The sequence below is a fragment of the Procambarus clarkii genome, chromosome 34 (genome assembly GCF_040958095.1).
Source record: "Procambarus clarkii isolate CNS0578487 chromosome 34, FALCON_Pclarkii_2.0, whole genome shotgun sequence".
Lineage (NCBI taxonomy): Eukaryota > Metazoa > Arthropoda > Malacostraca > Decapoda > Cambaridae > Procambarus > Procambarus clarkii.
Genome location: NC_091183.1, coordinates 22,223,466 through 22,247,662, shown reverse-complemented (window position 1 = coordinate 22,247,662; position 24,197 = coordinate 22,223,466). Strand labels below are relative to the sequence as shown.

Sequence of the window (24,197 nt, the reverse complement as noted above, 5' to 3'; positions counted from 1 at the left end):
ACAGAGTGAGGTATGAACCGTTTGGCTCGGCCACAGCTTGGCCAAGCATGGCCCGAGGGAGTGCGAGCTGTGTTGATACGGGTTCAGCCTCAGGAAGCACTCGGGAAGTGAAGAAACAGCCCACACGGCTTCTCCCTCCAAGCGCCGTGTTGACCATTAAACGTCATTACTGCAGTTAAGGTAACAAGCAGACTTTCTTTTAATACTTGTGATGTAAAACTCTGGGGGTCATAAAGCAATTATAAAGGATAGTTTTACGTCAATTTCTTCAGTGGGTCTTTAAGATGGTAGTTTCTCAGAAGCCTAATTTTCTGGCCAAATAGATCAAAGAAAAAAACGAGCTGACGGAGAGGTAGTTAGTGTTCTGAAGCACTTTACTTTGTACAGTTGAGTCGTTACTCAAGTAGGTTAGGATTACCTGTTCCGAAACACTAGTGTAGGCTACTAGGAGTGGTAGCTAGCAGTATACATGCGTGTTGTGTAGGCTACCAGGACTAGTGACTAGCAGTATACATGCGTGTTGTGTAGGCTACCAGGACTAGTGACTAGCAGTATACATGCGTGTTATGTAGGCTACCAGGACTAGTGACTAGCAGTGTACATGCTTGGGACTTAATTTTATTTTCCTTTTTAATATGAATATATGAATTCAAATCAAAAAACTTTCTATAACCTTATAGCGTAGTTAGAGACGTACAAACCCAAACAACCCCCCTAACGTATCGACTCCGATGCGGAGGAAACGTGAATCATTGGAAATCGATACTTTTGTGCTTAATAGGTTGCATTTATAACGTTTGTATGATGAGTTTTAAAGGGTAATGTACTTAACGCTGTCCACACACACCGTTTGGCTTAGAGTAGTACAGTCGTTACATCAAACCTGTTGATGGATATGGATAAGGCAGGTGGATGAGGGGCTGCCAGAGATTATCTCCTAGGTGATTGGTGGACGAGGGGCTGCCAGTGATTGTCTCCCAGGTGATTGGTGGACGAGGAGCTGCCAGTGATTGTCTCCTAGGGGATTGGTGGACGAGGGGTTGCCAGAGATTGTCTCCCAGGTGATTGGTGGACGAGGGGCTGCCAGAGATTATCTCCTAGGTGATTGGTGGACGAGGGGCTGCCAGTGATTTTCTCCCAGGTGATTGGTGGACGAGGAGCTGCCAGTGATTGTCTCCCCTATCGTTAGAACAACTAACACGTCGCATTTTTTAACGGAATCGACCAAATCCCTTAAAACAGACACGTATTTGTAAAAAGTTGAAGTAATATTACCTTTTTTTTAAGGGTCGGCCTCTATAGATTAGGTAAGTCGCAACTTTCCGGTTAGGCCAAACCGTCGTTATTTGTTACGTAATGGCACATCTGGAGACCGTTCAGGATTTGGAGCCCCAGCACACCAACTTGTCCTACATAGTACGTATAGCAACTATTTCCTCAAACGTACAAAAATGGACTGTTAGATCGCGATATTTTTCTTATCACTTTTTGGTATTATTACAGTTTTAAGCTGAACCTAACCTGTCCAAGGAGTAAATAAGCCATTATAGGCCTATAGTTCGTGCATCTTCGACCATATATATATATATATATATATATATATATATATATATATATATATATATATATATATATATATATATATATATATATTAGTAAATATATGCTATACTGGGCATAGTATTCTTGTGCCCTCGACAAAATTATTATTACACAAGTAAACACTATTGGCTATAACTGTCCATTTGTGTACGTTCAATGTTATTGTTGTTAAAGATTCGCTACCTGGGAACAAAAAGTTCCAAGTAGCACGGGCTATGGTGAGCCCGTAGTGACTTGTACGTTTAATCAAGGAACTGCAGATAGTGCTATTACTTTAAGTAGCTGGGTTACATGCACTGCAACGCAACATTATGCAACGAGACTTTGAAATAATTTTCAACTTTTTCAACTCTTATGCATTTTCTTGTGCGTGATTTACAACCAGTTCACAATTATCAGCCGATTATCAGTGATACAAGCGTACAGTATGTGTGTGTGTGTTTGGGTTGTGTGTGAAAAGTATACATATCTCTATGTTGATTTATATAAAATATACTTTTATTTTGTTTATTTATAAACAAAAAATCTAGTCTTGGTGAGTGGTCTATGAGTCTTTTTTTTTTTTATCTCGTAGAGCCACACAGCCATCACAGCTTGGCTGATCCAATACCTCGAGAAGAAAGAGCATATTCCCAGTACATTTATGTCTAGTAAATACCATACAGTTTGCACGCTTACATGCGGGGCGTATAAATATAGATATAATTGGTGTGTGAATTTGGGGAAATACACCCTCGCTCTGAGCCTAGTGTGAACACTGAACAATACACCCAGGGCCTGTGCCCACTGTGAACATTGGACAATACACCCAGAGCCTGTGCCCACTGTGAACATTGGACAATACACCCATGGCCTGTGCCCACTGTGAACATTGGACAATACACCCAGAGCCTGTGCCCACTGTTAACACTGAACAATACACCCAGGGCCTGAGCCCACTGTGAACACTGGACAATACACCCATGGCCTGAGCCCACTGTGAACACTGGACAATACACCCAGAGCCTGTGCCCACTGTTAACACTGAACAATACACCCATGGCCTGAGCCCACTGTTAACACTGAACAATACACCCATGGCCTGTGCCCACTGTTAACACTGGACAATACACCCAGAGCCTGTGCCCACTGTTAACAATGGACAATACACCCAGAGCCTGTGCCCACTGTTAACACTGAACAATACACCCATGGCCTGAGTTCACTGTTAACACTGGACAATACACCCATGGCCTGAGCCCACTGTTAACACTGGACAATACACCCAGGGCCTGTGCCCACTGTGAACACTGGACAATACACCCATGGCCTGTGCCCACTGTTAACAATGGACAGTACACCCAGAGCCTGTGCCCACTGTGAACACTGAACAATACACCCAGGGCCTGTACTTAGTGTGGGAAGTCTTTTGGTTCGTACAGCAGATATAACAATTTACTATTTCCTTTGGAAGTCGTGTCTGTCGTTTGTCATGTAAAGGAACTAATTACTTGCCTATGCTAATGTAATCACTTGATTCTCTAGGAAACCTAAATACATGTGTATTGTATTCCTTTAATTTTCTTCAATGTGGATCGACACAGATCATGTCTATACAGAACAAACAATATATGTTTTGGTGAACGATTTTTTTCAAATAAAATAGATTTCTCTTGTATTTTTTCCTCATTTAATGGTGAGTTTATTGGATGTTGTAGTTGTGGATAAAAGGTTTAGTTAAACTAGTTTTCGGAAGTTTATCTGTAAAGTTGTGTGCACTCTTGAGCCTTGTGAAATTTAAGGCAACGGATGTGTGGTATTTGGTATACCGGGAACAGTTCCAAGCTGAACAATATTGAAATATTTTAATTTCATGATAATTCGTCGCAACATGTTCAGAGTAAGTGATGTTTAGTTACATTATGAGATTTATTCTGCAGGTGTTTGAGTGTGCATAAAAGCAGGTGTTTATGCATAATGATTATGTTCCTTTAGTTCATTCAGTTTTACCCACCACTTTTATGCTAAAGGAAAGCTCTCTAACTGTGCCCTTCTTTTTCCACTCGGTCAAGCTCCCTATGTATTTTATACGTCTCTATCATGTCTCCCCCGTCCCTCTACTCTTTTTCAAGCGTTATTAGGTGTAATTCCTTCAGTCTCTCTTCATACCCACCCCTCACAATTCTGGGACGAGCCTCGTCACAAATTTCTGAACATTTTCGAGTTTCCTTATGTGTTTTGTTAAAGGGGCTCCAGTATGGGGCGGCATGATTTATATCTGGTCTCACGTAGGTGGTGTACAGCGTTCCTAAGGTCTCCTTATTTAGGTTCCTGAATGATGTTTTGACTTTTGATGTATGAGCGTATATATTCACCTAGTTGTATTTACCTGGTTGTGCTTGTGGGGGGGTTGAGCTCTGGTTCTTTGGGAACGCCTCTCAACTGTCAATCAGTCAACTGTTTTTTGGTTTGTTTTTTTACACACACACACACACACACATCAGAAAGAAGCCCGTAGCAGCTGTCTAACTCCCAGGGACCTATTTACAGGTAGGTGAACAGGCCATCAGGGTAAAAGAAACTCTGCCCATTTGTTTCCGCCTCCGCCGCGATCGATCCCTGGACCCTAGGACTACGAATCCCGAGCATTGTGCACTGAGCCGTCACGCCACTGTGTTTGTATCTGTGTGTCTGTGTGTCTGTGTGTGTATTCACCTAGTTGTGTTTGCGGGGGTTGAGTTTTGGCTCTTTGGTCAAGCCAAAGCTGTGTAAGTGTGTGATGTATATGCGTGTGAGTGCACGCATGCGTGTGCTCACGCTGGGACACGTTCGTGTCGTGTACAGGGCTTGGAGTCAACACGAAGGAATTCATGCCTCGGGGGCGACCACCCACAAGCCCCCCACGACCCCTAACTACTGACGAGTTTGTGCGACGCTCACGGTAAACGATGGCCGGGAGCGGACCGCATATACTCAGCAAAGTCAACAACCTACACGCCAAGATCGCCAACTTCCTCCTCCTCCTCCCCCTTTACCCCTAACCTCCCTCCCCCCTCATCCCCTTCCCCTAGCCCATCCTCCATAACCCCCCCTACCACCAACCCCCCCCCCCATCCACACCAATAACCACTCCAACCCCCCCCCCCCCAGGAAACCTCACAACCTGAAGCTTAACTCAGTTGTCCCCAAGACACCGGACTGTCAACAAGGGACACGTCATAGAAAACGGGTCGTGCGGAAAATTTACTGAATGCCCCTTTTAGGTGATGTTTCATAAAGATGTGTTTGTTCGCGAGGCTCTGAGAGGCCCAGGAGGGAGAGGGAGAGGGAGGACTGTGATATAATTTTCTTTGTGACAACACGGTGAAGAACAACAGATAAATTTTTCGATACGTTAACCGAGACGCCAAAATTCTGATTGTTGAACGACGGAAACCATTCACCGTAATAGTTTTTGTGTCAATGATTGTGGTAAATGATTGTTGCAGAGGAGATAATCCCTCGTGCAGTGACGTCTCAACTCTTCCACGCCTCCGCATTCAAATGACAAATCAGAGTAAACATGAGCACGACATTCAAAATACTGTTGTAGTATTTTGATATACACGACGTGCAAAAAATTTACGTTTTTAAATGGGAGGAAGAGGAACAAGGGAGACACTGGTGGACTTTTAATTGCCCGAAGGAGTTACAGGTATGTTATAGAAAACTCTTTTTTTTTTAGTGTTATATAAAAGTACCTTAATGAACTAGAAATTAAGGATTGGAGGCAGACTCGCAGGGAGGCGGGACCCAAGAGATAGAGCTCATCCCTTGTGAAGCACAGATAAGAGTACATTGCACCAGTACGTTGGTACACTGGTACATTGTACATTGCCTTAACACATAGTGTACCTTGCCATCATTGTTCACAAGAACCCTTCCTCACTTTCTCTGTCACAACGTACAAAATACAGGGTGCTAAACTAACCAGTAACGTACATACCCAAGGAACCCCTCTAACCTAACCTCCCGGTTCACAGAAAAGGCGAATATTTGTGAGCCTTCTGCTTTTTGATAGTTTTGTAATTGGTTTATTTGTGCGAAATGAGACGCATTAGATCAGAGGACAGTGTTGCTTTCTCACAAGAATCAACATCTTGCAGCTCACTCGTCTTTGTGACAGATGGTCCTGTCACCAGGCGGTCATGTGACAGTCATGTGACACAGTTCTGGGATAAACAGCTTTGATCAATCTCATGACCAAAGCTGTTTGATCATGAACAAGTTGTTTCATCTATTACTATCTCAATTCTTCTCTTTTATCCATCTCTCTCTCTGTCTCTCTCTCTCTCTCTCTCTCTCTCTCTCTCTCTCTCTCTCTCTCTCTCTCTCTCTCTCTCTCTCTCTCTCTCTCTCTCTCTGTCTTCCTCACCCACATACACCATATTAACAAGGCAGGATATAAACAATGGCGTGCTTCCTTGATTACCTCTATGGCCTTCTTGAAAGATATTAAGAGTTGATTACCTGTTTAAAAGAACCTTCAAGTAAGACAAGACTAAGGATTATGTTTGTCCAACTTCCCAAAAATGTCAAAGATTATATGCAGATTCCAAAGTTTCATCGTCTTTTCCTAATATTACAGAATTTAGATATTGATGTGCAAAATCAAAAAATTTTTTTTGGCACATTCCCCTTCTGTGGGAATGATCTGAAATGGCACTTCACGTAGCACTGAAATGGTGCAATGTTTTGGGGTAAACCCGGGCACTGCCGGGTTTACCACAATCGAAGTGAGCCAGGGAGCCGGTCGGCCGAGCGGACAGCACGCTGTACTTGTGATCCTGTGGTCCCGGGTTCGATCCCGGGCGCCGGCGAGAAACAATGGGCAGAGTTTCTTTCATCCTATGCCCCTGTTATCTAGCGGTAAAATGGGTACCTGGGTGTTAGTCAGCTGTCACGGGCTGCTTCCTGGGGGTGGAGGCCTGGTCGAGGACCGGGCCGCGGGGACACTAAAGCTCCGAAATCATCTCAAGATAACCTCAAGATCGTAAATCTTTTTCGGTAATTTGTTTACGAAAATTTTACACCTCTTAACTAGTAAAATTTACGGAAATATCTACTTTCTATCTGAGTACAAACACTATATTTATACCCACCTCATTGTGGCTTTTTGAGTATAAATACAACACATGCATATTCCCTTGCCATTGCCAGAGTGTAAACATTACATATGTACCTTGTTCATGTATTGTAATATGAAGATATTTAAAAAAAAATAAGTAATTCAAATGATGATTATGACAGCGTTTGGGTTGAAAATAACCATATGTTAACTATCAATAAGGTTAATTATGATAATTGCTGTTTTAAGCAAATGGGCTTTTATTAGTTATTTAATTAATTGGAAATGTCTGTAAATCATTTTCGTCCAGTTAATTAACGTTAGTAGTGGGGGAAAAACTACCTTAAATATGTGTTTTAATTTCACACTTAATTATGTCGATTTATTTTTAGTGAGTGAAATTTTAGTTTTTTGTGTGTTTTATGTGTTTATGTTTTGTGTGTTGTGTTTGTACTCATAACACAATGTTTATTTACCTAATTATAATATTGTAATCCGTCATATTATTCTGAGTGTATCGCTGTCTATTTCCTTGTCAGAATTTGTCTGTCACTTCTCTCTGGGTCATGCTGTCTATTGTGTTGTTTATTCTGATGTTTTTTACATCTGTTTTTTTTTTTCTATCGATGTTAAAACTTTAATTTTTAATCTCTAATTTTTTAAGCGTCTCTTGTCTCTTTAAGCGTCTCTGTATCGGGTTTAAAATCCCTGTCTTTGTTCATGTATTTGCATCTTTGTTTATGCGCTTATTTCTGTGTATTTATTTGTAATTCTGTTGAAACACCTGAACAAATCCACAAGGGCCGTGACGAGGATTCGAACCTGCGTCCGAGAGCATCCCAGACGCTGCCTTAATCGACTGAGCTACGACATGGTCAGTGTTGTAGCTCATTTGATGCATCACGCAATTGTGATTTCCATGTGAATTGAAACGCCTGTCTCACTGTCTATAAACGACTCTTGTCTGCCTATTTAAAAGTCTGTGTTTAAAAGCATTTCTGTCTCTCTGCTCCTACGCTGTCTCTCACTCCGTCCCGGTACTGACAGTGATCTTATTCCTGTCTTGATGACAGGTGGTGTCTTGGAAGGAGTCATTAGCAAGAGAATGGTGTATCTGTCTGTAGCAGAGGAGTTAATCATCTTCTCTGGACCTCCGGTTTGTGTTTTTATGAAGTTCCTGATGTCTCTTGTTAAGTCTCTTGATGAAGTACTTGCATCATATTGTATAAGTTCTAACAAGTTTTCTTGACACATCTACTTGGAGGAAAAAGGAACTGCACTTATCTGTAGGCACTTGTAGACACTTGTAGACACTTGTAGGCACTTGTAGGCACTTGTAGACACTTGTAGACACTTATAAGTGGCTAATATTGCCAGTGGTGATTTTGTTTTTTTGTTTTTTTGAAGGAAAGCCAATTGATGTGGCAATGCTGAAGGGACTTTAAGTATTAATATATATCATGCTCTAGCATCACTCTAGCATGAGTTAATACTCATGCTAGAGTGATAGCAGCGTGAGTGATGTGCAAAACCAGTTACTGTTCGACTCTTGATATGTTATCCTAGATCACGCTAATAGTTTATTGGATTTGTTAATGACTGGATTAGGCAATTCAGGTGTTCCCTGTTGTCGTATACTGATTTACCCACAATGGTCAGAATAGTGAAGAGTAGCGGTTATCCAACTGGCTACACGCGGGCCTGAGGCAGATCTCCTGTGCCAGGTAAGTCCACGACGGGTTCACCATAGCCCGTGCTACTTGGAACGTTTTGTTCAGAGTAGCTGAATTAAAAAGAACGCGGCCCAAATCTGGCACTTTGTAGAATTCAGTCTCCCGGTCTCTTTCCAAGTGGGCAAAGACATGCTTGAGTAACATTGATGGAACATTATCGACGTTGATTGCAGACGAAGCTGCAAAACTTGCAACTAGAAAATGTAGACATTTACATGATTCAACGTTGATAACAGCTAAGGTTTTATAGCACTGAGGACAAACAAACCCCCACATCACGGGAGACATCTCCCGTCACGCAGGGTGCAGTTGCACCTCCACAGATCTCCAGTATCATCTGATACTGGTGATGGCTCAAAGGGGCCACCACTTACGGGCTATTCATGCCCGTGCCACCTTTCGGGTGGCTTAATCTTCATCAATCAATCAATCAACCCCCACATTTCATGCTTCATAAATTACAATGCATTGTTATGCGAGGCTCTGGCCCCATGCAATCTGGTCTCCAACCTTAAACAGAAAGACATTCTCTCTGGTCCAGATATGAGTCTTTCGCTAGTTTTGAGTTTGCAATTCGGCAACAGTCGTAAAATAAACGAATGGCTCAGGTTAAGCGGTTGTCAATCATTGGCTCAGGTTAAGCGCTTGTCAATCATTGCCTCAGGTTAAGCGCTTGTCAATCATTGCCTCAGGTTAAGCGCTTGTCAATCAATTGTCTCAGGTTAAGCGCTTGTCAATCATTGCCTCAGGTTAAGCGCTTGTCAATCAATGGCTCAGGTTAAGCGCTTGTCAATCATTGGCTAAGTTAAGCAGTTGTCAATCATTGGCTCAGGTTGAGCGCTTGTCAATCATTGCCTCAGGTTAAGCGCTTGTCAACATTGAGACGCAACCTGCAGTATCGGGTCAATGCCCCAGTGAAATATATCTAATTCAGGATCAAGTGCCAATTAACTTTACGTCTTAATTTGAGTACACAAACGACTTTGTTAAATTTACTAAATATGAAACACCGTAATTAGTAATCATGTTCTATCCAAGTAAATGCCCTCAACGATGATTGTTCTGTGTACGTAATTTAGTAAACAACAAAATTGATAGTAAGTGTATATTTTTTCTACCTTAACGTAGAAAGGTATTTTCTGCCTTTCTACCTACCTTTCTACCTTTAGGGGCCTCGTAGCCTGGTGGATAGCGCGCAGGACTCGTAATTCTGTGGCGCGGGTTCGATTCCCGCACGAGGCAGAAACAAATGGGCAATGTTTCTTTCAGCCTGAATGCCCCTGTTACCTAGCAGTAAATAGGTACCTGGGTGCTGCTATATAGGGCTGCTTCCTGGGGGTGGAGGCCTGGTCGAGGACCGGGCCGCGGGGACACTAAAGCCCCGAAATCATCTCAAGATAACCTCAAGATTAACACTAAAATTCAGTTTAAGCTCATGAGCAGTAAACAATTAGCACATGAATTACCAATAACACATCGTGGCTCATAGCGACTAAATTTGCATGCTTATCTTAACATACTAAGTAGGTTAGGTAAGGTCGGTGTTTTCTATGAATCTTTTTAAGGGTATCTATTATGTTAAGTATGTCACCTATGCACATATTTAATAAGTCAATATTGACTTATTAAATTTGCGAGAACGGGTTGAAATTTGCATATAAATTTAATAACTGTAACCAAAAAAACTTGGGTTGGACGGTATAGAACGACAGTCTCGCTTCTTGCAGGTCGGCGTTCAATTCCCGACCGTCCACAAGTGGTTGGGCACCATTTCTTTCCCTCCGTCTCCACGTCCCATTCCAAAGTCTTATCCTGACCCCTTCCAACTTCCTTCTCAATCCTTCTCCCCTTTCTCCTACTTTGGCCTCTCTTACGACCAAAGTAGGAATAGTAGAAATTTAAATTTTCCTGGAATTAGAGAAAAATGTTGTATATTACTATAAGGTAAAAACCTTTTGGCTGGTTTTTTGGTTTTCAAACAATTTAACCGACGGGCTATGCCAGAAACCGTTAAGGGGGGGGGGTGTAAATGTGACATTGGTATGCTGTTCCATCTAGAATTCAGGCAACCCCGATCAACCTATGTCTGTTCCGTACCCCAGACCATTCCCTTTGCAAAGTTGGGTAAAGCTAACCCCTCCCCCTCAACACACATGAAATGAGATGAAAGCGGCAACGTTTCGATCTCTCCTGGACCTTTATCATGTCAACATGATATGAATCATGGAATGGGCGAAACATCTCGCCGCATTCCTTTCTCTTCCTTGGAGGAAGAGAACTGAACTTTCACTGTATCCTTGGAGGATACAGTGGAGGTTCAGGAAAACTTATCATACAGGATACAGTACATCTCTGTAATGATATGTTACAGGAGTCCTAACAGACTCTTAACTTCCTGATTTACAGATGACAATAAAGAAAGGTAGACCTATGCGAAAGATAGAAGATAGAGAAAAAGATAGAAGATAGGGAGAAAGATAGATAGAAGATAATGCTGTTATCACGAGAAAGCGAGAAAGGAGCCGTGTAATTGATAGTATATATTAATTAAGTTTCACTACCCTCCATATGTATAAACAGTAAATAAAAAAAATTAATTTGGTCTAAATGATTATAGATTATCTTCAACGCTCCCAACGCTTGATCAATGTTTATGGGGGATCTGTAGCGCGGTGGTCTACGTCTTCGGCTTCCACCCGAGGATTGCCTGGCGGAACAGAGACGGTTGAGCACGTTTTGTTACACCAGATGCTTCTGTTCACCTTCATAGGCAACTATTATGGGTTCCATTTTGGAGATGGTTATCAGACGCTGGCTTAAGGTGGGGATGGGGGGGGGACCACCCCCCTCTCAGCTATCCTTCCACCCCCCTTTCGGCTATCCTCCCCCCCCCCCACCCTCTCACTCTCAACCCCATTTTCTCTTCCCTGGTTTCCTCAGTCAATTACCGGTCGTGGAGGGAGTGTGAGGTTAGGTTAGGTTAGGTTAGGTTAGGTTAGGTTAGGCTAGGTTACCGGTCGTGGAGGGAGGGTTCCCTCACTCTACATTCTTCACTGCAAATCCTCTTCACTCTCACCTCTCCTCACCTCTCTCTCTCTCTCACTTCTCCCAGCCCTCTTCTAGACTCCTCTCATCTCTGGGGCCATCTTCTAGCCTCCGTCCGACTCTCATGCAGCTCCTCTCTCTCTCTCTCTCTCTCTCTCTCTCTCTCTCTCTCTCTCTCTCTCTCTCTCTCTCTCTCTCTCTCTCTCTCTCTCTCTCTCTCTATTCCAGCATCTTTTCTCTCACTTTCTATCTTGGCTTTCACTCCCAGCTTCATTCCCTACCCAAGCTCATATCTCCACCTCTACTCCTCTCCCTGTTTGGTGTCACTGGTGTTTGGTGTCAATTATTTTCGGTATGAGTTTTGTTGACACTGTTGAGGGGTCAGGTTGTTGACACTGTTGAGGGGTCAAGTTGTTGACACTGTTCAGGGGTCAGGGTTGTTGACACTGTTGAGGGGTCAGGGTTGTTGACACTGTTGAGGGGTCAGGGTTGTTGACACTGTTAAGGGTCAGGTTGTTGACACTGTTGAGGGGTCAGGTTGTTGACACTGTTGAGGGGTCAGGTTGTTGACACTGTTGAGGGTCAGGTTGTTGACACTGTTAAGGGTCAGGTTGTTGACACTGTTAAGGGTCAGGTTGTTGACACTGTTGAGGGTCAGGTTGTTGACACTGTTGAGGGTCAGGTTGTTGACACTGTTGAGGGTCAGGTTGTTGACACTGTTGAGGGTCAGGTTGTTGACACTGTTGAGGGGTCAAGTTGTTGACACTGTTGAGGGGTCAGGGTTGTTGACACTGTTGAGGGGTCAGGTTGTTGACACTGTTGAGGGGTCAGGGTTGTTGACACTGTTGAGGGGTCAGGGTTGTTGACACTGTTGAGGGGTCAGGTTGTTGACACTGTTGAGGGGTCAGGGTTGTTGACACTGTTGAGGGGTCAGGTTGTTGACACTGTTGAGGGGTCAGGGTTGTTGACACTGTTGAGGGGTCAGGTTGTTGACACTGTTGAGGGGTCAGGTTGTTGACACTGTTGAGGGTCAGGTTGTTGACACTGTTGAGGGGTCAGGTTGTTGACACTGTTGAGGGGTCAGGTTGTTGACACTGTTGAGGGGTCAGGTTGTTGACACTGTTGAGGGGTTAAGTTGTTGACACTGAGGGGTCAGGTTGTTGACACTGAGGGGTCAAGTTGTTGACACTGAGGGGTCAGGTTGTTGACACTGAGGGGTCAAGTTGTTGACACTGAGGGGTCAAGTTGTTGACACTGAGGGGTCAAGTTGTTGACACTGAGGGGTCAAGTTGTTGACACTGAGGGGTCAAGTTGTTGACACTGAGGGGTCAAGTTGTTGACACTGAGGGGTCAAGTTGTTGACACTGAGGGGTCAAGTTGTTGACACTGAGGAGTCAGGTTGTTGAGACATAACCTCACCAGGAGTTGTTAAATAAGATGTCATTACCCGACAAAAAGTGTCAGTCTTATATTATTGTATCTTTTTCTTATCTATTATATCTATATGTAGATTTTTCTGAAGATCAGGAAGTCGTGCAGAAACAGCAGGACCACCACCACCACTAGCACCACCACTAGCACCACCACTAGCACCACCACCACTACCACTAGCACCACCACTAGCACCACCACCACTACCACTAGCACCACCACTAGCACCACCACTAGCACCACCACCACTACCACTAGCACCACCACTAGCACCACCACCACTACCACTAGCACCACCACTAGCACCACCACCACCACTACCACCACCACCACTAGCACCACCACTACCACCACCAGTTTTGGCCACCACCACCGAGGACAAACACCTGGCTGACGAAGGGCTCCATAAGCCTGAAGAAGACCTACACTTTAAGGAATACATTTCTGAGTTCTTAAAGGTGAGTCACACGTCTCTGTTGACTCCTCCTGTGTTTTGTTTCCTCTTTAGTACCTGAAAAAAATTATGGGTCAAAATTTTTTAAGTGTTTAGATTTTTGGGAAGTGAGAGAAATTGACTTGCAATATGTCAATATAAGTATAACTAGAAGAAATTGCACAAACATACTCTCATTTAACAAATATATATACAAAATGACCTTTTGATATACGTATTCACATACGCAAGAAAGATATCAGCTTCACCTTGCCATACACAAAATTTATACTCGAACAACATCGTCAAATGTATACATTTCTGATGTTAAATAATTGTTCTGCCAGCTAGGAGTTATTTGACTTAAGTTTCGTCTTAGATATTCTAATGTGTGAGTGTTGCCAGATCCGCTGTAGCAACACCTTGGACCTCCGGGGAGAGTTAAGACTGTCCGCCAAGTTTGGCAACACTACGGGCTCCAAGGAACAGGTGAGTGTCCAGTCTATTGATGGTGTTGATCTTGACAGGTGACTGTCCAGTCTATTGATGGAGTTGATCTTGACAGGTGACTGTCCAGTCTATTGATGGAGTTGATCTTGACAGGTGACTGTCCAATCTATTGATGGAGTTGATCTTGACAAGTAACTGTTCAGTCTATTGATGGAATTGAGCTTGACAGGTGAATGTCCAGTATAGTGATGGAGTTGATCTTGACAGGTGACTGTCCACTCACATCAGTGTCAAGCTCGGCAATAAATTTTCCACTGGGGAAAATGTAATTAAATATTGTTATCCTTCATAATGCAAATAAAAGACTGCCTTTTATAATCAAAATAATAATGTTTTATTATATTACCGAGATATTCTTATAGAATGTTCAAGACAGACAATGAAAGGTAAACACTACAGCAGTAAGATGAGTAGTGACATGGTAAACAGTGTTAATGGCTCTGGTTTGTTTATTTGATGGTTGGATTTCCCCATGCTGCAGCCCGACCTCGGGCTAGGTTCATTCCATCCAGCGGCCGGCCCCAAAACTTTAACTTAAACATGCTTTTCATTCATAATTGGAATTTTCTCGAATATAAATTAATATTATTATATATTAGCGTATTGCACATACTTAGGTTACCTTAAGGTTACCTTGAGGTGCTTCCGGGGCTTAGCGTCCCCGCGGCCTGGTCGTCGACCAGGCCTTAGGTGTTGGTTAGATTAGGTGTTTAGGTTCTGTTTAGGTTCTGGCAATGATTTGTATTTGCAATCCGCAACCCGTCCTCGACTCACGTCCATTACATCCAGCGGTCGACACGCATTCATAAATATTAACATGCTATTCATTCAAAACAGAAATGTTCTCAAATATAAATTAATATTATAATATATTAGCATATTGTGTGTATATAGGCATAAGTTAGGTTAGGTGTCTAGGTTCTGTTGGCGATTATTTGTATTTGTAGTACGTGGCTGAAGCATTTACAGCGTTGTGGTTCGAGCACACTCGTGAACGAGTCGTGAGACTTTTAACTGCAGCCCGTCCTCCAAAGACCCAAAAGTGATTCCATCAACCTGCCAACCCCCAGCTGTTTATGAATGGAAAATGGTTTACACACGACTCACAACTGATGGCGTTCGAACACTTCCGGAACAATTGCTTCACTGACGACTTTTGTTCAAACCACAACGCTGTAAATGCTTCACCCACGTACTACAAATACAAATAATTGCCAGCGAAACCCTAAACACGTAACCTAACAACGCCTATCTAGCCATAGAAGCCTAATATATGATGACTTTTAATTTACACTTTAGGCCAAACAAAATAATTTATACACCACGCTAAAATTGACGAGAGCGTCATTAGAGTTGACCGCCGCTGGCCAAGTCTTGACAGGTTGTGGATGGTTGCCAAGGTCACCAGTGTCAAGAGAAGGGGAACACTCAGGACAAAGCGCCAAGTCATTACGACTATATAGCACTTGGAAAGAATCATTATTAAGGATTTGGGATGGGACGGAGGAAAGGAATGGTGCCCAACCACTTGTGTGGCCGGCACGGGGATTGAACGCCGACCTGCATGAAGCGAGACCCGTCGCTCTACCATCCAGGGTTGCTCACCCTCGCCTTTAGAATCAACATATCTTCAAATAAGATTATCATCAGATAAACATCACCAAATAGATGGATCTGATATCCTAGGCAGGGCGCGGTTTTTCCAAATGATATCCTCCCCCTCCCCTTCCCCCCTCCAACACACACAGTACAGCAAGCACAAGCGTTTCCGCACACTGCAACGCTTCATGACTAAACAGGCCGCCGGCAATACTTACCACAAAATTTTCCAAGTCAATACGTAGTGTGAGCAATATTTGCACGCTCCACATGCTCCCACTCGGGGATTTGGCTGTGGCATCACGTCCTGGGCATCCTGAGCATACGTCGCCAGGCGTACCCTGGGTGTGTTTCAACCCAAGTGGCGGAATTATGGAAATTGAGTCCAAACACGCAATGCGAATAGGATGGAAAGCGGGAGAAAGAGAGAGAGGGAGGGGGGGGGGCTATCTTGGTCTGACTTCTGGGCTTAGCGTCCCTGCGGCCCGGTCCTCGACCAGGCTTCCATTTTGTTACACATCCCCCATAAAGCAGCCTGTAGCAGCTGTCTAACTCCCAGGTACCTATTTGCTGCCAGAGAAACAATCATGAAATTCATCATAATAAGATTGGTGCGACTTAGGACCTGTGATGATTTTGGGATAGTGTTGATGGTTAATTGATGTTATCAACGGGGGGGGGGGGTAGAAGTCATCATGGGGTTTGTTGATCATCTTGCCGGGGCTGTAGTGTTGGAATGCACGTGATTCCAAACGATAGTAGAATATTGTGAGGGGGGGGGGGAAGTTGTGTGTGTGTGTAGCAGTGATGGTAATCACCATTTTCACATCACTATCACCACATCTACAACCACTCGTACCACCACTAGAATCACCACAACTCGCAGCTCAGCCACTAGCACTACCACCACTCAATCACCAGCCGCTGACACAACTACCAGTAACACTACCACTACTCACATCAACATCCATCTCTCTCTCTCTCTCTCTCTCTCTCTCTCTCTCTCTCTCTCTCTCTCTCTCTCTCTCTCTCTCTCTCTCTCTCTCTCTCTCTGGTGCTGCGCAATTTATGTATTGGGATTCCGAGTACACTCACTCAGTATGTATAACATGTCAGTATGTGTTATGTGTCAGTATGTATCACAGGTATCACTATGTATCTCGTATTAGTATGCACAACGCTGCAAATCAGACATGATAGGGCTCATCTCGCCGCAACCTTCAACATACTGAACAAATTTGGAGATGTTAATCTAGACCACTTGTTTAGAAGGTCAAATGTAAAGCTTAATAAGCTTAACCAGTTCAAGCTCACCTTCTACACTGTAACCAGTTCAAGCTCATAAAGCCCCACTGTAACAGCTTAAAGCTCAACAAGCCACACTGTAGGACAGAAAACGAGATACAGTTATTCCCACAGGATTATAAACACGTGGAACCGCCTACCCGACAAAGCCATAAAGACTATGAAATTGCTGCAGTTTAATATCCACTAACAAAAAGTTCCCGGGGACGAATGGAGGCACTGTCGACAAGCCGCGGGCTTTCTGTCCCTTTCGAGGGCACTAGAGAGATGGTGGCCCTCGGATGAATTCAGCTAATTAAAGGGAGGGGCCCTGTGTTCAAGTATGTATCCAAGCACATGCGAAACCTGTACATCTTCCCTCTGTTTACATTAATTAAGCAGTTAATGAGCTCCGAAGCCCTAACAGATTGTTTATAGCAATAATTAATCTTGGGTTAGGAAGTTTCGAAACTTGTAAACAGTTGAACAATTGTAAACAAAGCCGCCATGATTGAGAAAAGATGTACAGCTTTCGTGTTTGCGTAAATGCTTCCTGGTACTGAAAGTTGTGAGCAACAAACAGATGGGAAATCAACAGACGAACCAACCAACGGTATTCAACGGAGACAGAGAGATACGAAAGAGGACAGCAAGAGACAGAGGCCGGCAGACAATCAATTGGACATTGAAAGAAACGGGCAAACACAAACAAACAGACAAATAAACAAGGCAGGACTGCAAACACCCAATTATTGTTTTCGTTTGATTACCGTTGCGCAATTAGGCAATTTTAACTCGGCAATTTCAAACGTCATCTGTGAGCCGGTGAACACACACACACATGACATTTTAAATTTCGCGATTAAAACTTTGTAATTTAAACTCTTGTCATTCGAACCGCCAGATTTAATCTCTACCAAATTAAGACTCGATTTTACCCCTTGTTCCAACATGGGCAATTAAACTTTCCGGGATTTAAAGTTTGCTATGTAAACTTTGTCATTTCAAACTTTGCTATTTAAGGCTTTTAGTTTAAACTTTTCTACATATTTTTTTTTTTTACTGTCGAAACTTAAGTTTGTGATTTATAATTTTGTCTTTTTTTAATCTATAGGATATAGCTAAAAGTTTTATTAATCAAAGTTGTGTTATCTGCTGTTAACTTTTGCTATTTGGTGTTAAATTGTAGTTAGTTTGTGTTATCTGTTGCTGGCAATGTGTTAACTTGTGATAAACAAATATACAAACAAAAATGATTAAAAAACAACAATAATCAACATTAATTTATGTTTTAGGAAGAGAAACAGATTTGTGTTGACAAAAACTCCTTAGTTTCCTTAAGTGTAAAAGAAATATAGCGTTATTGTCTTGTATCGGCGCCCCGAGGCTTAAGGGATTCCAACCCCGGAAATTGAGTCCCAGGATAGAGATATGGACGGATAACTGGACAGAGAGACGGACAGAAGGACGGTTAACCGGACAGGTGGACGGTTAACCGGACGGATAGACGGATAGACGGACGAATGCCGGGATAAATGAATAGAAAAAGGCTGACAGATTCCTAGACAGATGAATGGATAGATAGATAAAAGCAGGGACAGATAGACGGCAAGGTACATGGACAGGTTGACTGATAGACGGACGAATACAGATGGATAGACCTGTCCCACTACCCCATCCTCACAACAAATTGTTCTCGTTTCGTATATTATTGTCACAAACGTTACAAATGCAACCTACTATGAACCGTCACGTGTATCTTACGTTTTCTATGCCTCGGAGTGAGGTAGGTTAGGTGGGGGGGTTGCTTGGGTGCGTACGTTTCTGGGTTGGGTTAGAAGGTTGGGTTTTTAACGGAGTGTCAAATCAAGAAAACGGGCTGGGATAGAGGCATAGGCCTATAGATTGTTAATATGGATTTTGAAAACCACAGCATAGGCCTACCGGAACTTGGTTCTTGGGCTGTTAAATAAAAGATTCAATTTGATTTTTATAATAAGCAATAAAACCATATCATATTGAACAAATCCACAAGGGCCGTGATGAAGGGTTCGAACTTACGTCCAAGAGGTTCCCAGACGATTCCCAACCCGATATCATATTCTTGTCTACTTCTTCTGTTTGTTCTCTACCTCTCCTTCTTTTGCAGCCCCTTATTCCCCTCTCTCTCTTCCCTGTGGCTCTATTCTCCTTTCTCTGTCTCTTTTTTAGTATTTCCTTTCTCTTGATAGTTCCCTTCCCTTCTCTCACTACCCTTTCTCATTCTTTATTTTCCCTCCCACCTCTTATACCTCTCCTTCTCACCACCTCCTCCCGTCACGAACGATGCCCAACCACTTGGGATGGACGGTAAAGCAACGGTCTCACTTCATACAGGTCGGCGTTCAATCCCCGACCGTCCACAAGTGATTGGGCACCATTCCCTTCCCCCCATCCCCAGTCCCATCCCAAATCCTCATATCCTGACCCCTTCCAAACGCTATAAAGTCCTTGTATAATATATATATAATATAATAATTGTATAATGCATAGTCCTTGTATAAAGCTATAATGTCTTGGCGCTTTAACCCCACTGATAATTCCTTCATTTCCCTTCGTCAGGATCCGGACGAGGACGCCATGGCGGTGGTGTACATCGTCTTCGTCCTGCTGTTCTTCGCCACGTCGCTCCTCGTCGTGCTGGTCAAGTACATCCGTAGGGAGAAGGAGTCGGTCCGTCTGGAGAAGTTCTACGAGGAATACATGAACAGACGACACGACAGGTGAGAGAGAGCAACCCGTCCTCGACTCAAGTCCATTACATCCAGCGGTCGACCCCGCAGACGCATTCGTAAATTTTAACATGCTGTTCATTCAAAACGGGAATTTTCTCAAGTATAAATTAATATTATAATATATTAGCATATAGTGCATTTATAGGCATAGGATAGGTTAGGTTAGGTGTTTAGGTTCTGTTGGCGATTATTTGTATTTGTAGTACGTGGGTGAAGCATTTATAGCATTGTGATTCGAACAAAATTCGTCAGTGAAGCACTTGTTCCGGATATGTTCGAACGTCAGCAGTTGTGAGTCGTGTGTAAATCGCTTTTCATTCATAAACAGGGGGTTTGGCGGGTGCATGGAATCACTTTTGGATCTTTGTTTGGAGGACGGGCTGGAGAGAGAGGTCGTGTGTTCAGACTCGTCTTGTGGACACTTGTTCAATTGGATTCAATGGCCCATGTGTTCGTGCATTGTCCGGTGTTGGCTTGTGCTTAAGACCGCTATATATTAGGTTCTCCTCGCGTTTTTTTGTTTGTTTATATATTGAATAAATCCACAAGGGGCCGTGATGAGGGTTCGAACCTACGTCAGAGAGGATCCCAGACGCGCCTTAATCTATATATGTATTATTACTTATCTCTGTTATCTTAGATATCAGTGAACAGTTCCAGTAGATAACACTGCCATAGGGCTGGCACAAAGATGACCAGTGCACACATAATATATGTAATATATATATATATCCTCTGGCTCTATTGGTAAATTTACAGTTCTTTCCCAATAAGCTTTTTAGCTCACATAGTTATATTAAAGAAATTATTATCGGGGAATTATGCATATCAGAAACCCTTTTATATAACTTTTTAACGTGGATTTACCACACTTTCGTGATTAATTGTAAGATAAGCTGTGATTAATTGTAAGATAAGCTGTGATTAATTGTAAGATAAGCTGTGGTTAATTGTAAGATAAGCTGTGATTAATTGTAAGATAAGCTGTGGTTAATTGTAAGATAAGCTGTGGTTAATTGTAAGATAAGCTGTGATTAATTGTAAGATAAGCTGTGATTAATTGTAAGATAAGCTGTGATTAATTGTAAGATAAGCTGTGGCTAATTGTTAGATAAACTTTTAACAACAGTAAAATATGGCTGTGATTGCTATGTGATCTTCGTCATTGAATATCGCCGCGATGCATAACTTTATTCACATATACTAATATGTATTCTCCTTACTGTAGTATGTATTAAACTTACATTAAGGGTGGTTGATGTGATGTTACGTTATCTTGATCTTACTTGAAGTTAGGTTTAAGGCTCTGGTTATGACCCCCCCATCCCCCCACCCCCCCTGATAGACAGCCCCGGGGGGGGCTAGATTCACGAAGCTGTTACGCAAGCACTTACGAACCTGTACATCTTTTCTCAATTTTGGGCGGCTTTCTTTACATTTATTAAACAGTTAATGAGCTCCGAAGCACCAGGAGGCTGTTTATAACAATAACAACAGTTGATTGGCAAGTTTTCATGCTTGTAAACTGTTTAATAAATGTAACCAAAGCCGCCAAAGATTGAGGAAAGATGTACAGGTTCGTTAGTACTTGCGTAACTGCTTCGTGAATCTGGCCCCTGGCCACCAGGGTGAGGGGAGGAGGATATACGAAGTGTTATCGAGCTGATGCTACAATTATGTACATTAGTTTCAAAGACAAATGACCAGGCAATTCGTACCACCCTTTTTGCTCCAAATTCCTAAAAAAAAAAATCTTCGTTTTTTTTTTTTTTGGGTATCGTAATTGGTTATCGAGAATAAAGGACAGTGAACTGGAATTGGCTGACACGCCCCAATTAAGAACAGGGCCGTCGGGTGTACGGAATCGACGAATCTGTCTATAAAGACGTGTCATGTTATAGACAACATTTAAGAGCTTAATGTTGATGGTTTCTTCGTAGTGGCCTCGACAGGTTGAGGTAGTTCTAGGTTGTTTTATTTCCAGTTAGGTACAACGATGTCATTCGAGAGAACGGGTTGGGGGTCGTTAGCCTCCGGACGAAGTTCCCGCCAAACACACACCTAAACTACGACGCTGGTACAACGTTCGAACAAGTTTTAACACCTCCTAACCAGTTATAACATTCAATATAGCAAATTATAACAACGTTCTAATACGTCATAAACACGTTAAGCCAAGATGTAACAACTTTATTACAAGTTGTAACAAGCGGAAAATAGAGACAGGCAATGAGTCACAATAACGTGGCTGAAGTATGTTGAAATCGACTTGAGAATGGTCCAGGACGGACCGAAACGTCGTCGTCCCTTCAATTTCTAGTGTGTGGTCTGGTCAACAATAGAGACAGTTTCGGATTGTGTTTCCAGGGTCAGTCCCCATTGACAAATACCGAATTTAGTCTAAGCCGTTGTTGATGCATATTGGAATTTCAAACGACGGACTCGGAGTAGGAAATGGCTACTCGTACCCTGAGGCCAGATTCAACAAGCTGTTACACAAGCACTTACGAACCTGTACATCTTTTCTCAATCTTTGGCGGCTTTGTTTACAATTATTAAATAGTTCATGAGCTCCGAAGCACCAGGAGGCTGTTTATAACAATAACAACAGTTGATTGGCAAGTTTTCATGCTTGTAAACTGTTTAATAAATGTAACCAAAAGCCGTCAAAGATTGAGGAAAGATGTACAGGTTCGTAAGTACTTGCGTAACTGCTTCGTGAATCTGGCCCTTAAGCTGGGGATGTGAGCCTGGCCATTGGCCCGCGACACGGGCCTAGGACATGATGGTAAACATTAATCATGTGGTCAGTGATCTGGTTAGTGAATTAATCTATTTTAAGACATGGTTATCTTCTTGAGGTTATCTTGAGATGATTTTTCGGGACATTTTTCGGCCCAGTCCTCGACCAGAAGCAGCCCGTAGCAGTTATCTAATTCCCAGGTACCTATTTACTGCTAGGTGAACAGGTGCATCGGGGTGAAAGAAACTCTGCCCCATTTGTTTCCGCCTCCGCCGGGGATCGAACCCGGAGCCTTAGGACTACGAATCTCGAGTGCTGTACACTCAGCCGTCAGGCCCCCTATGAGGCTATGGGTACCCACAATTGCACTAGTGGTGTGTGTATGTACACCACCACTAGTGTAATTGTGGGGACCCGTAGCCTCAGAGAAGAGAATACAAGGTACACAGGGAACACCTTGCTGGTTCTCGCTAAAAACTTGAGTTCTTCTCTTCTCTTCTCTTCTACCCATCTCTATTTGTTTTATTATTTTATGGAAATATATAATATATGTATAGTCAATGAATCTGCTAATGATTTTAACCATTTACCTCTCTCTCTCTCTCTCTCTCTCTCTCTCTCTCTCTCTCTCTCATCAACAGTTTAATTGTCTACTTTGATGAATCTGGGCGGCTTCTTCAGTCAGTCCCTGGCAGGAAGCCTTCAGGGGCCAAGCCACGACCCTCTACCCCTGATGCCACGCCCACGACCACTCCTATAGAGACGCCCACGACCACTCCTGTAGCCACGCCCACCGTCACCCCTGTAGCCACGCCCACCGTCAAAACTGCACCAGTTTTTCCTGTCAGTAAAACCTATACCAAACCAACTCCTGTGTAATAAAGAAACTTGTTCCATTAGTTCTGTTTTATTCAATAATTTTGTATTTATTTTTACAGTTTTCAATTATTCTCAATTTTTTAATTTATCTGTTAATTTATTCATATTGTTAATGTATTTGTATTCTAATGAGTACATAGAGTAAGCCTGATGTATTTGTTAGCCGTTAATCGTTGTTGTTGTATTTAAACACTGTATGATGTATTTTTGATGTATATTGTCAATGTGGAGTGCATATTACGTATTATAATGATTTATTGTATTTTGTGTATTTTGAGTATTTTCCTGGTAAATATATAAATGAATATTGTATAATGTATGTTATATATTATATAATGTATGCAGCGTAGTGCATATCGTATGCAGCATAATGAATGTTGTTTATTGTGCAATGAATATTATTTCAAATATAATGTATTGCTCATTGTATACATTACACCACATTTGTAGTAGGTTTGTACAGTCTGTCACACATTACATACATTATACAACTTCGCTACACATTTCATACAATACTTTAATACAATTTGGCTTCATTATACATTGATGTACCATATTATGCATACCGTATGTGGAATGCACTTGTATACATTATTTTGAATAATTTAGTATAGTTACTTGTATAAGAACATGTATAAATGAGAATGAATAAATATATGCGTGTATAACAGATGTTCAATATTGTATCCTAAATTTGCTAAAGGACGCTTATCATACGAGCTAGAATACATTTATACATATCAAGCATGTATATAATCACTTCACAGGAAGGCTATATGAGAACTCGTAATTTAACTCGGCAGTTAAGGGGGAGATGTAATCAAATTTAAGGGTCAATCCTTGTTTATTTAGGGTCAGTGAATAATAATTAGCATCGATTTCCATATCAAAACCGTGTGAAGACCAGGGGCCAGATTCACGAAGCAGTTACGCAAGCACTTAACGAACCTGTACATCTTTTCTCAATCTTTGGCGGCTTTGTTTACAAATATTAAACAGTTAATGAGCTGCGAAGCTCCTGGAGGCTGTGTTTATAACAATAACAACAGTTGATTGGCAACTTTTCATGCTTGTAAAC

The 24,197-nt window shown here is 42.4% G+C and overlaps 1 protein-coding gene across 1 annotated transcript; it reads left to right on the top strand.

Annotated features, from left to right (window-relative positions):
• Nucleotides 1-23,789, top strand: LOC123749299 (protein kibra-like). The gene is made up of 5 exons (XM_069335607.1): nt 1-180; nt 7,762-7,844; nt 13,736-13,819; nt 19,325-19,485; nt 22,882-23,789. Exons 2-5 carry the CDS (start codon nt 7,794-7,796, stop codon nt 23,117-23,119), a joined length of 534 nt encoding a protein of 177 aa, XP_069191708.1. The 5' UTR covers nt 1-180; nt 7,762-7,793; the 3' UTR covers nt 23,120-23,789.
• The last annotated feature ends 408 nt before the right edge of the window (nt 23,790-24,197 follow it).

Excerpts from the sequence above, each read along its gene's own strand:
- LOC123749299 (XM_069335607.1), top strand. The coding sequence starts at position 7,794 with ATGGTGTATCTGTCTGTAGCAGAGGAGTTAATCATCTTCTCTGGACCT. Across the intron at positions 7,845-13,735 it reads TCATCTTCTCTGGACCTCCG|ATCCGCTGTAGCAACACCTT; the intron begins GTTTGTGTTTTT and ends GAGTGTTGCCAG. Across the intron at positions 13,820-19,324 it reads CTACGGGCTCCAAGGAACAG|GATCCGGACGAGGACGCCAT; the intron begins GTGAGTGTCCAG and ends TCCCTTCGTCAG.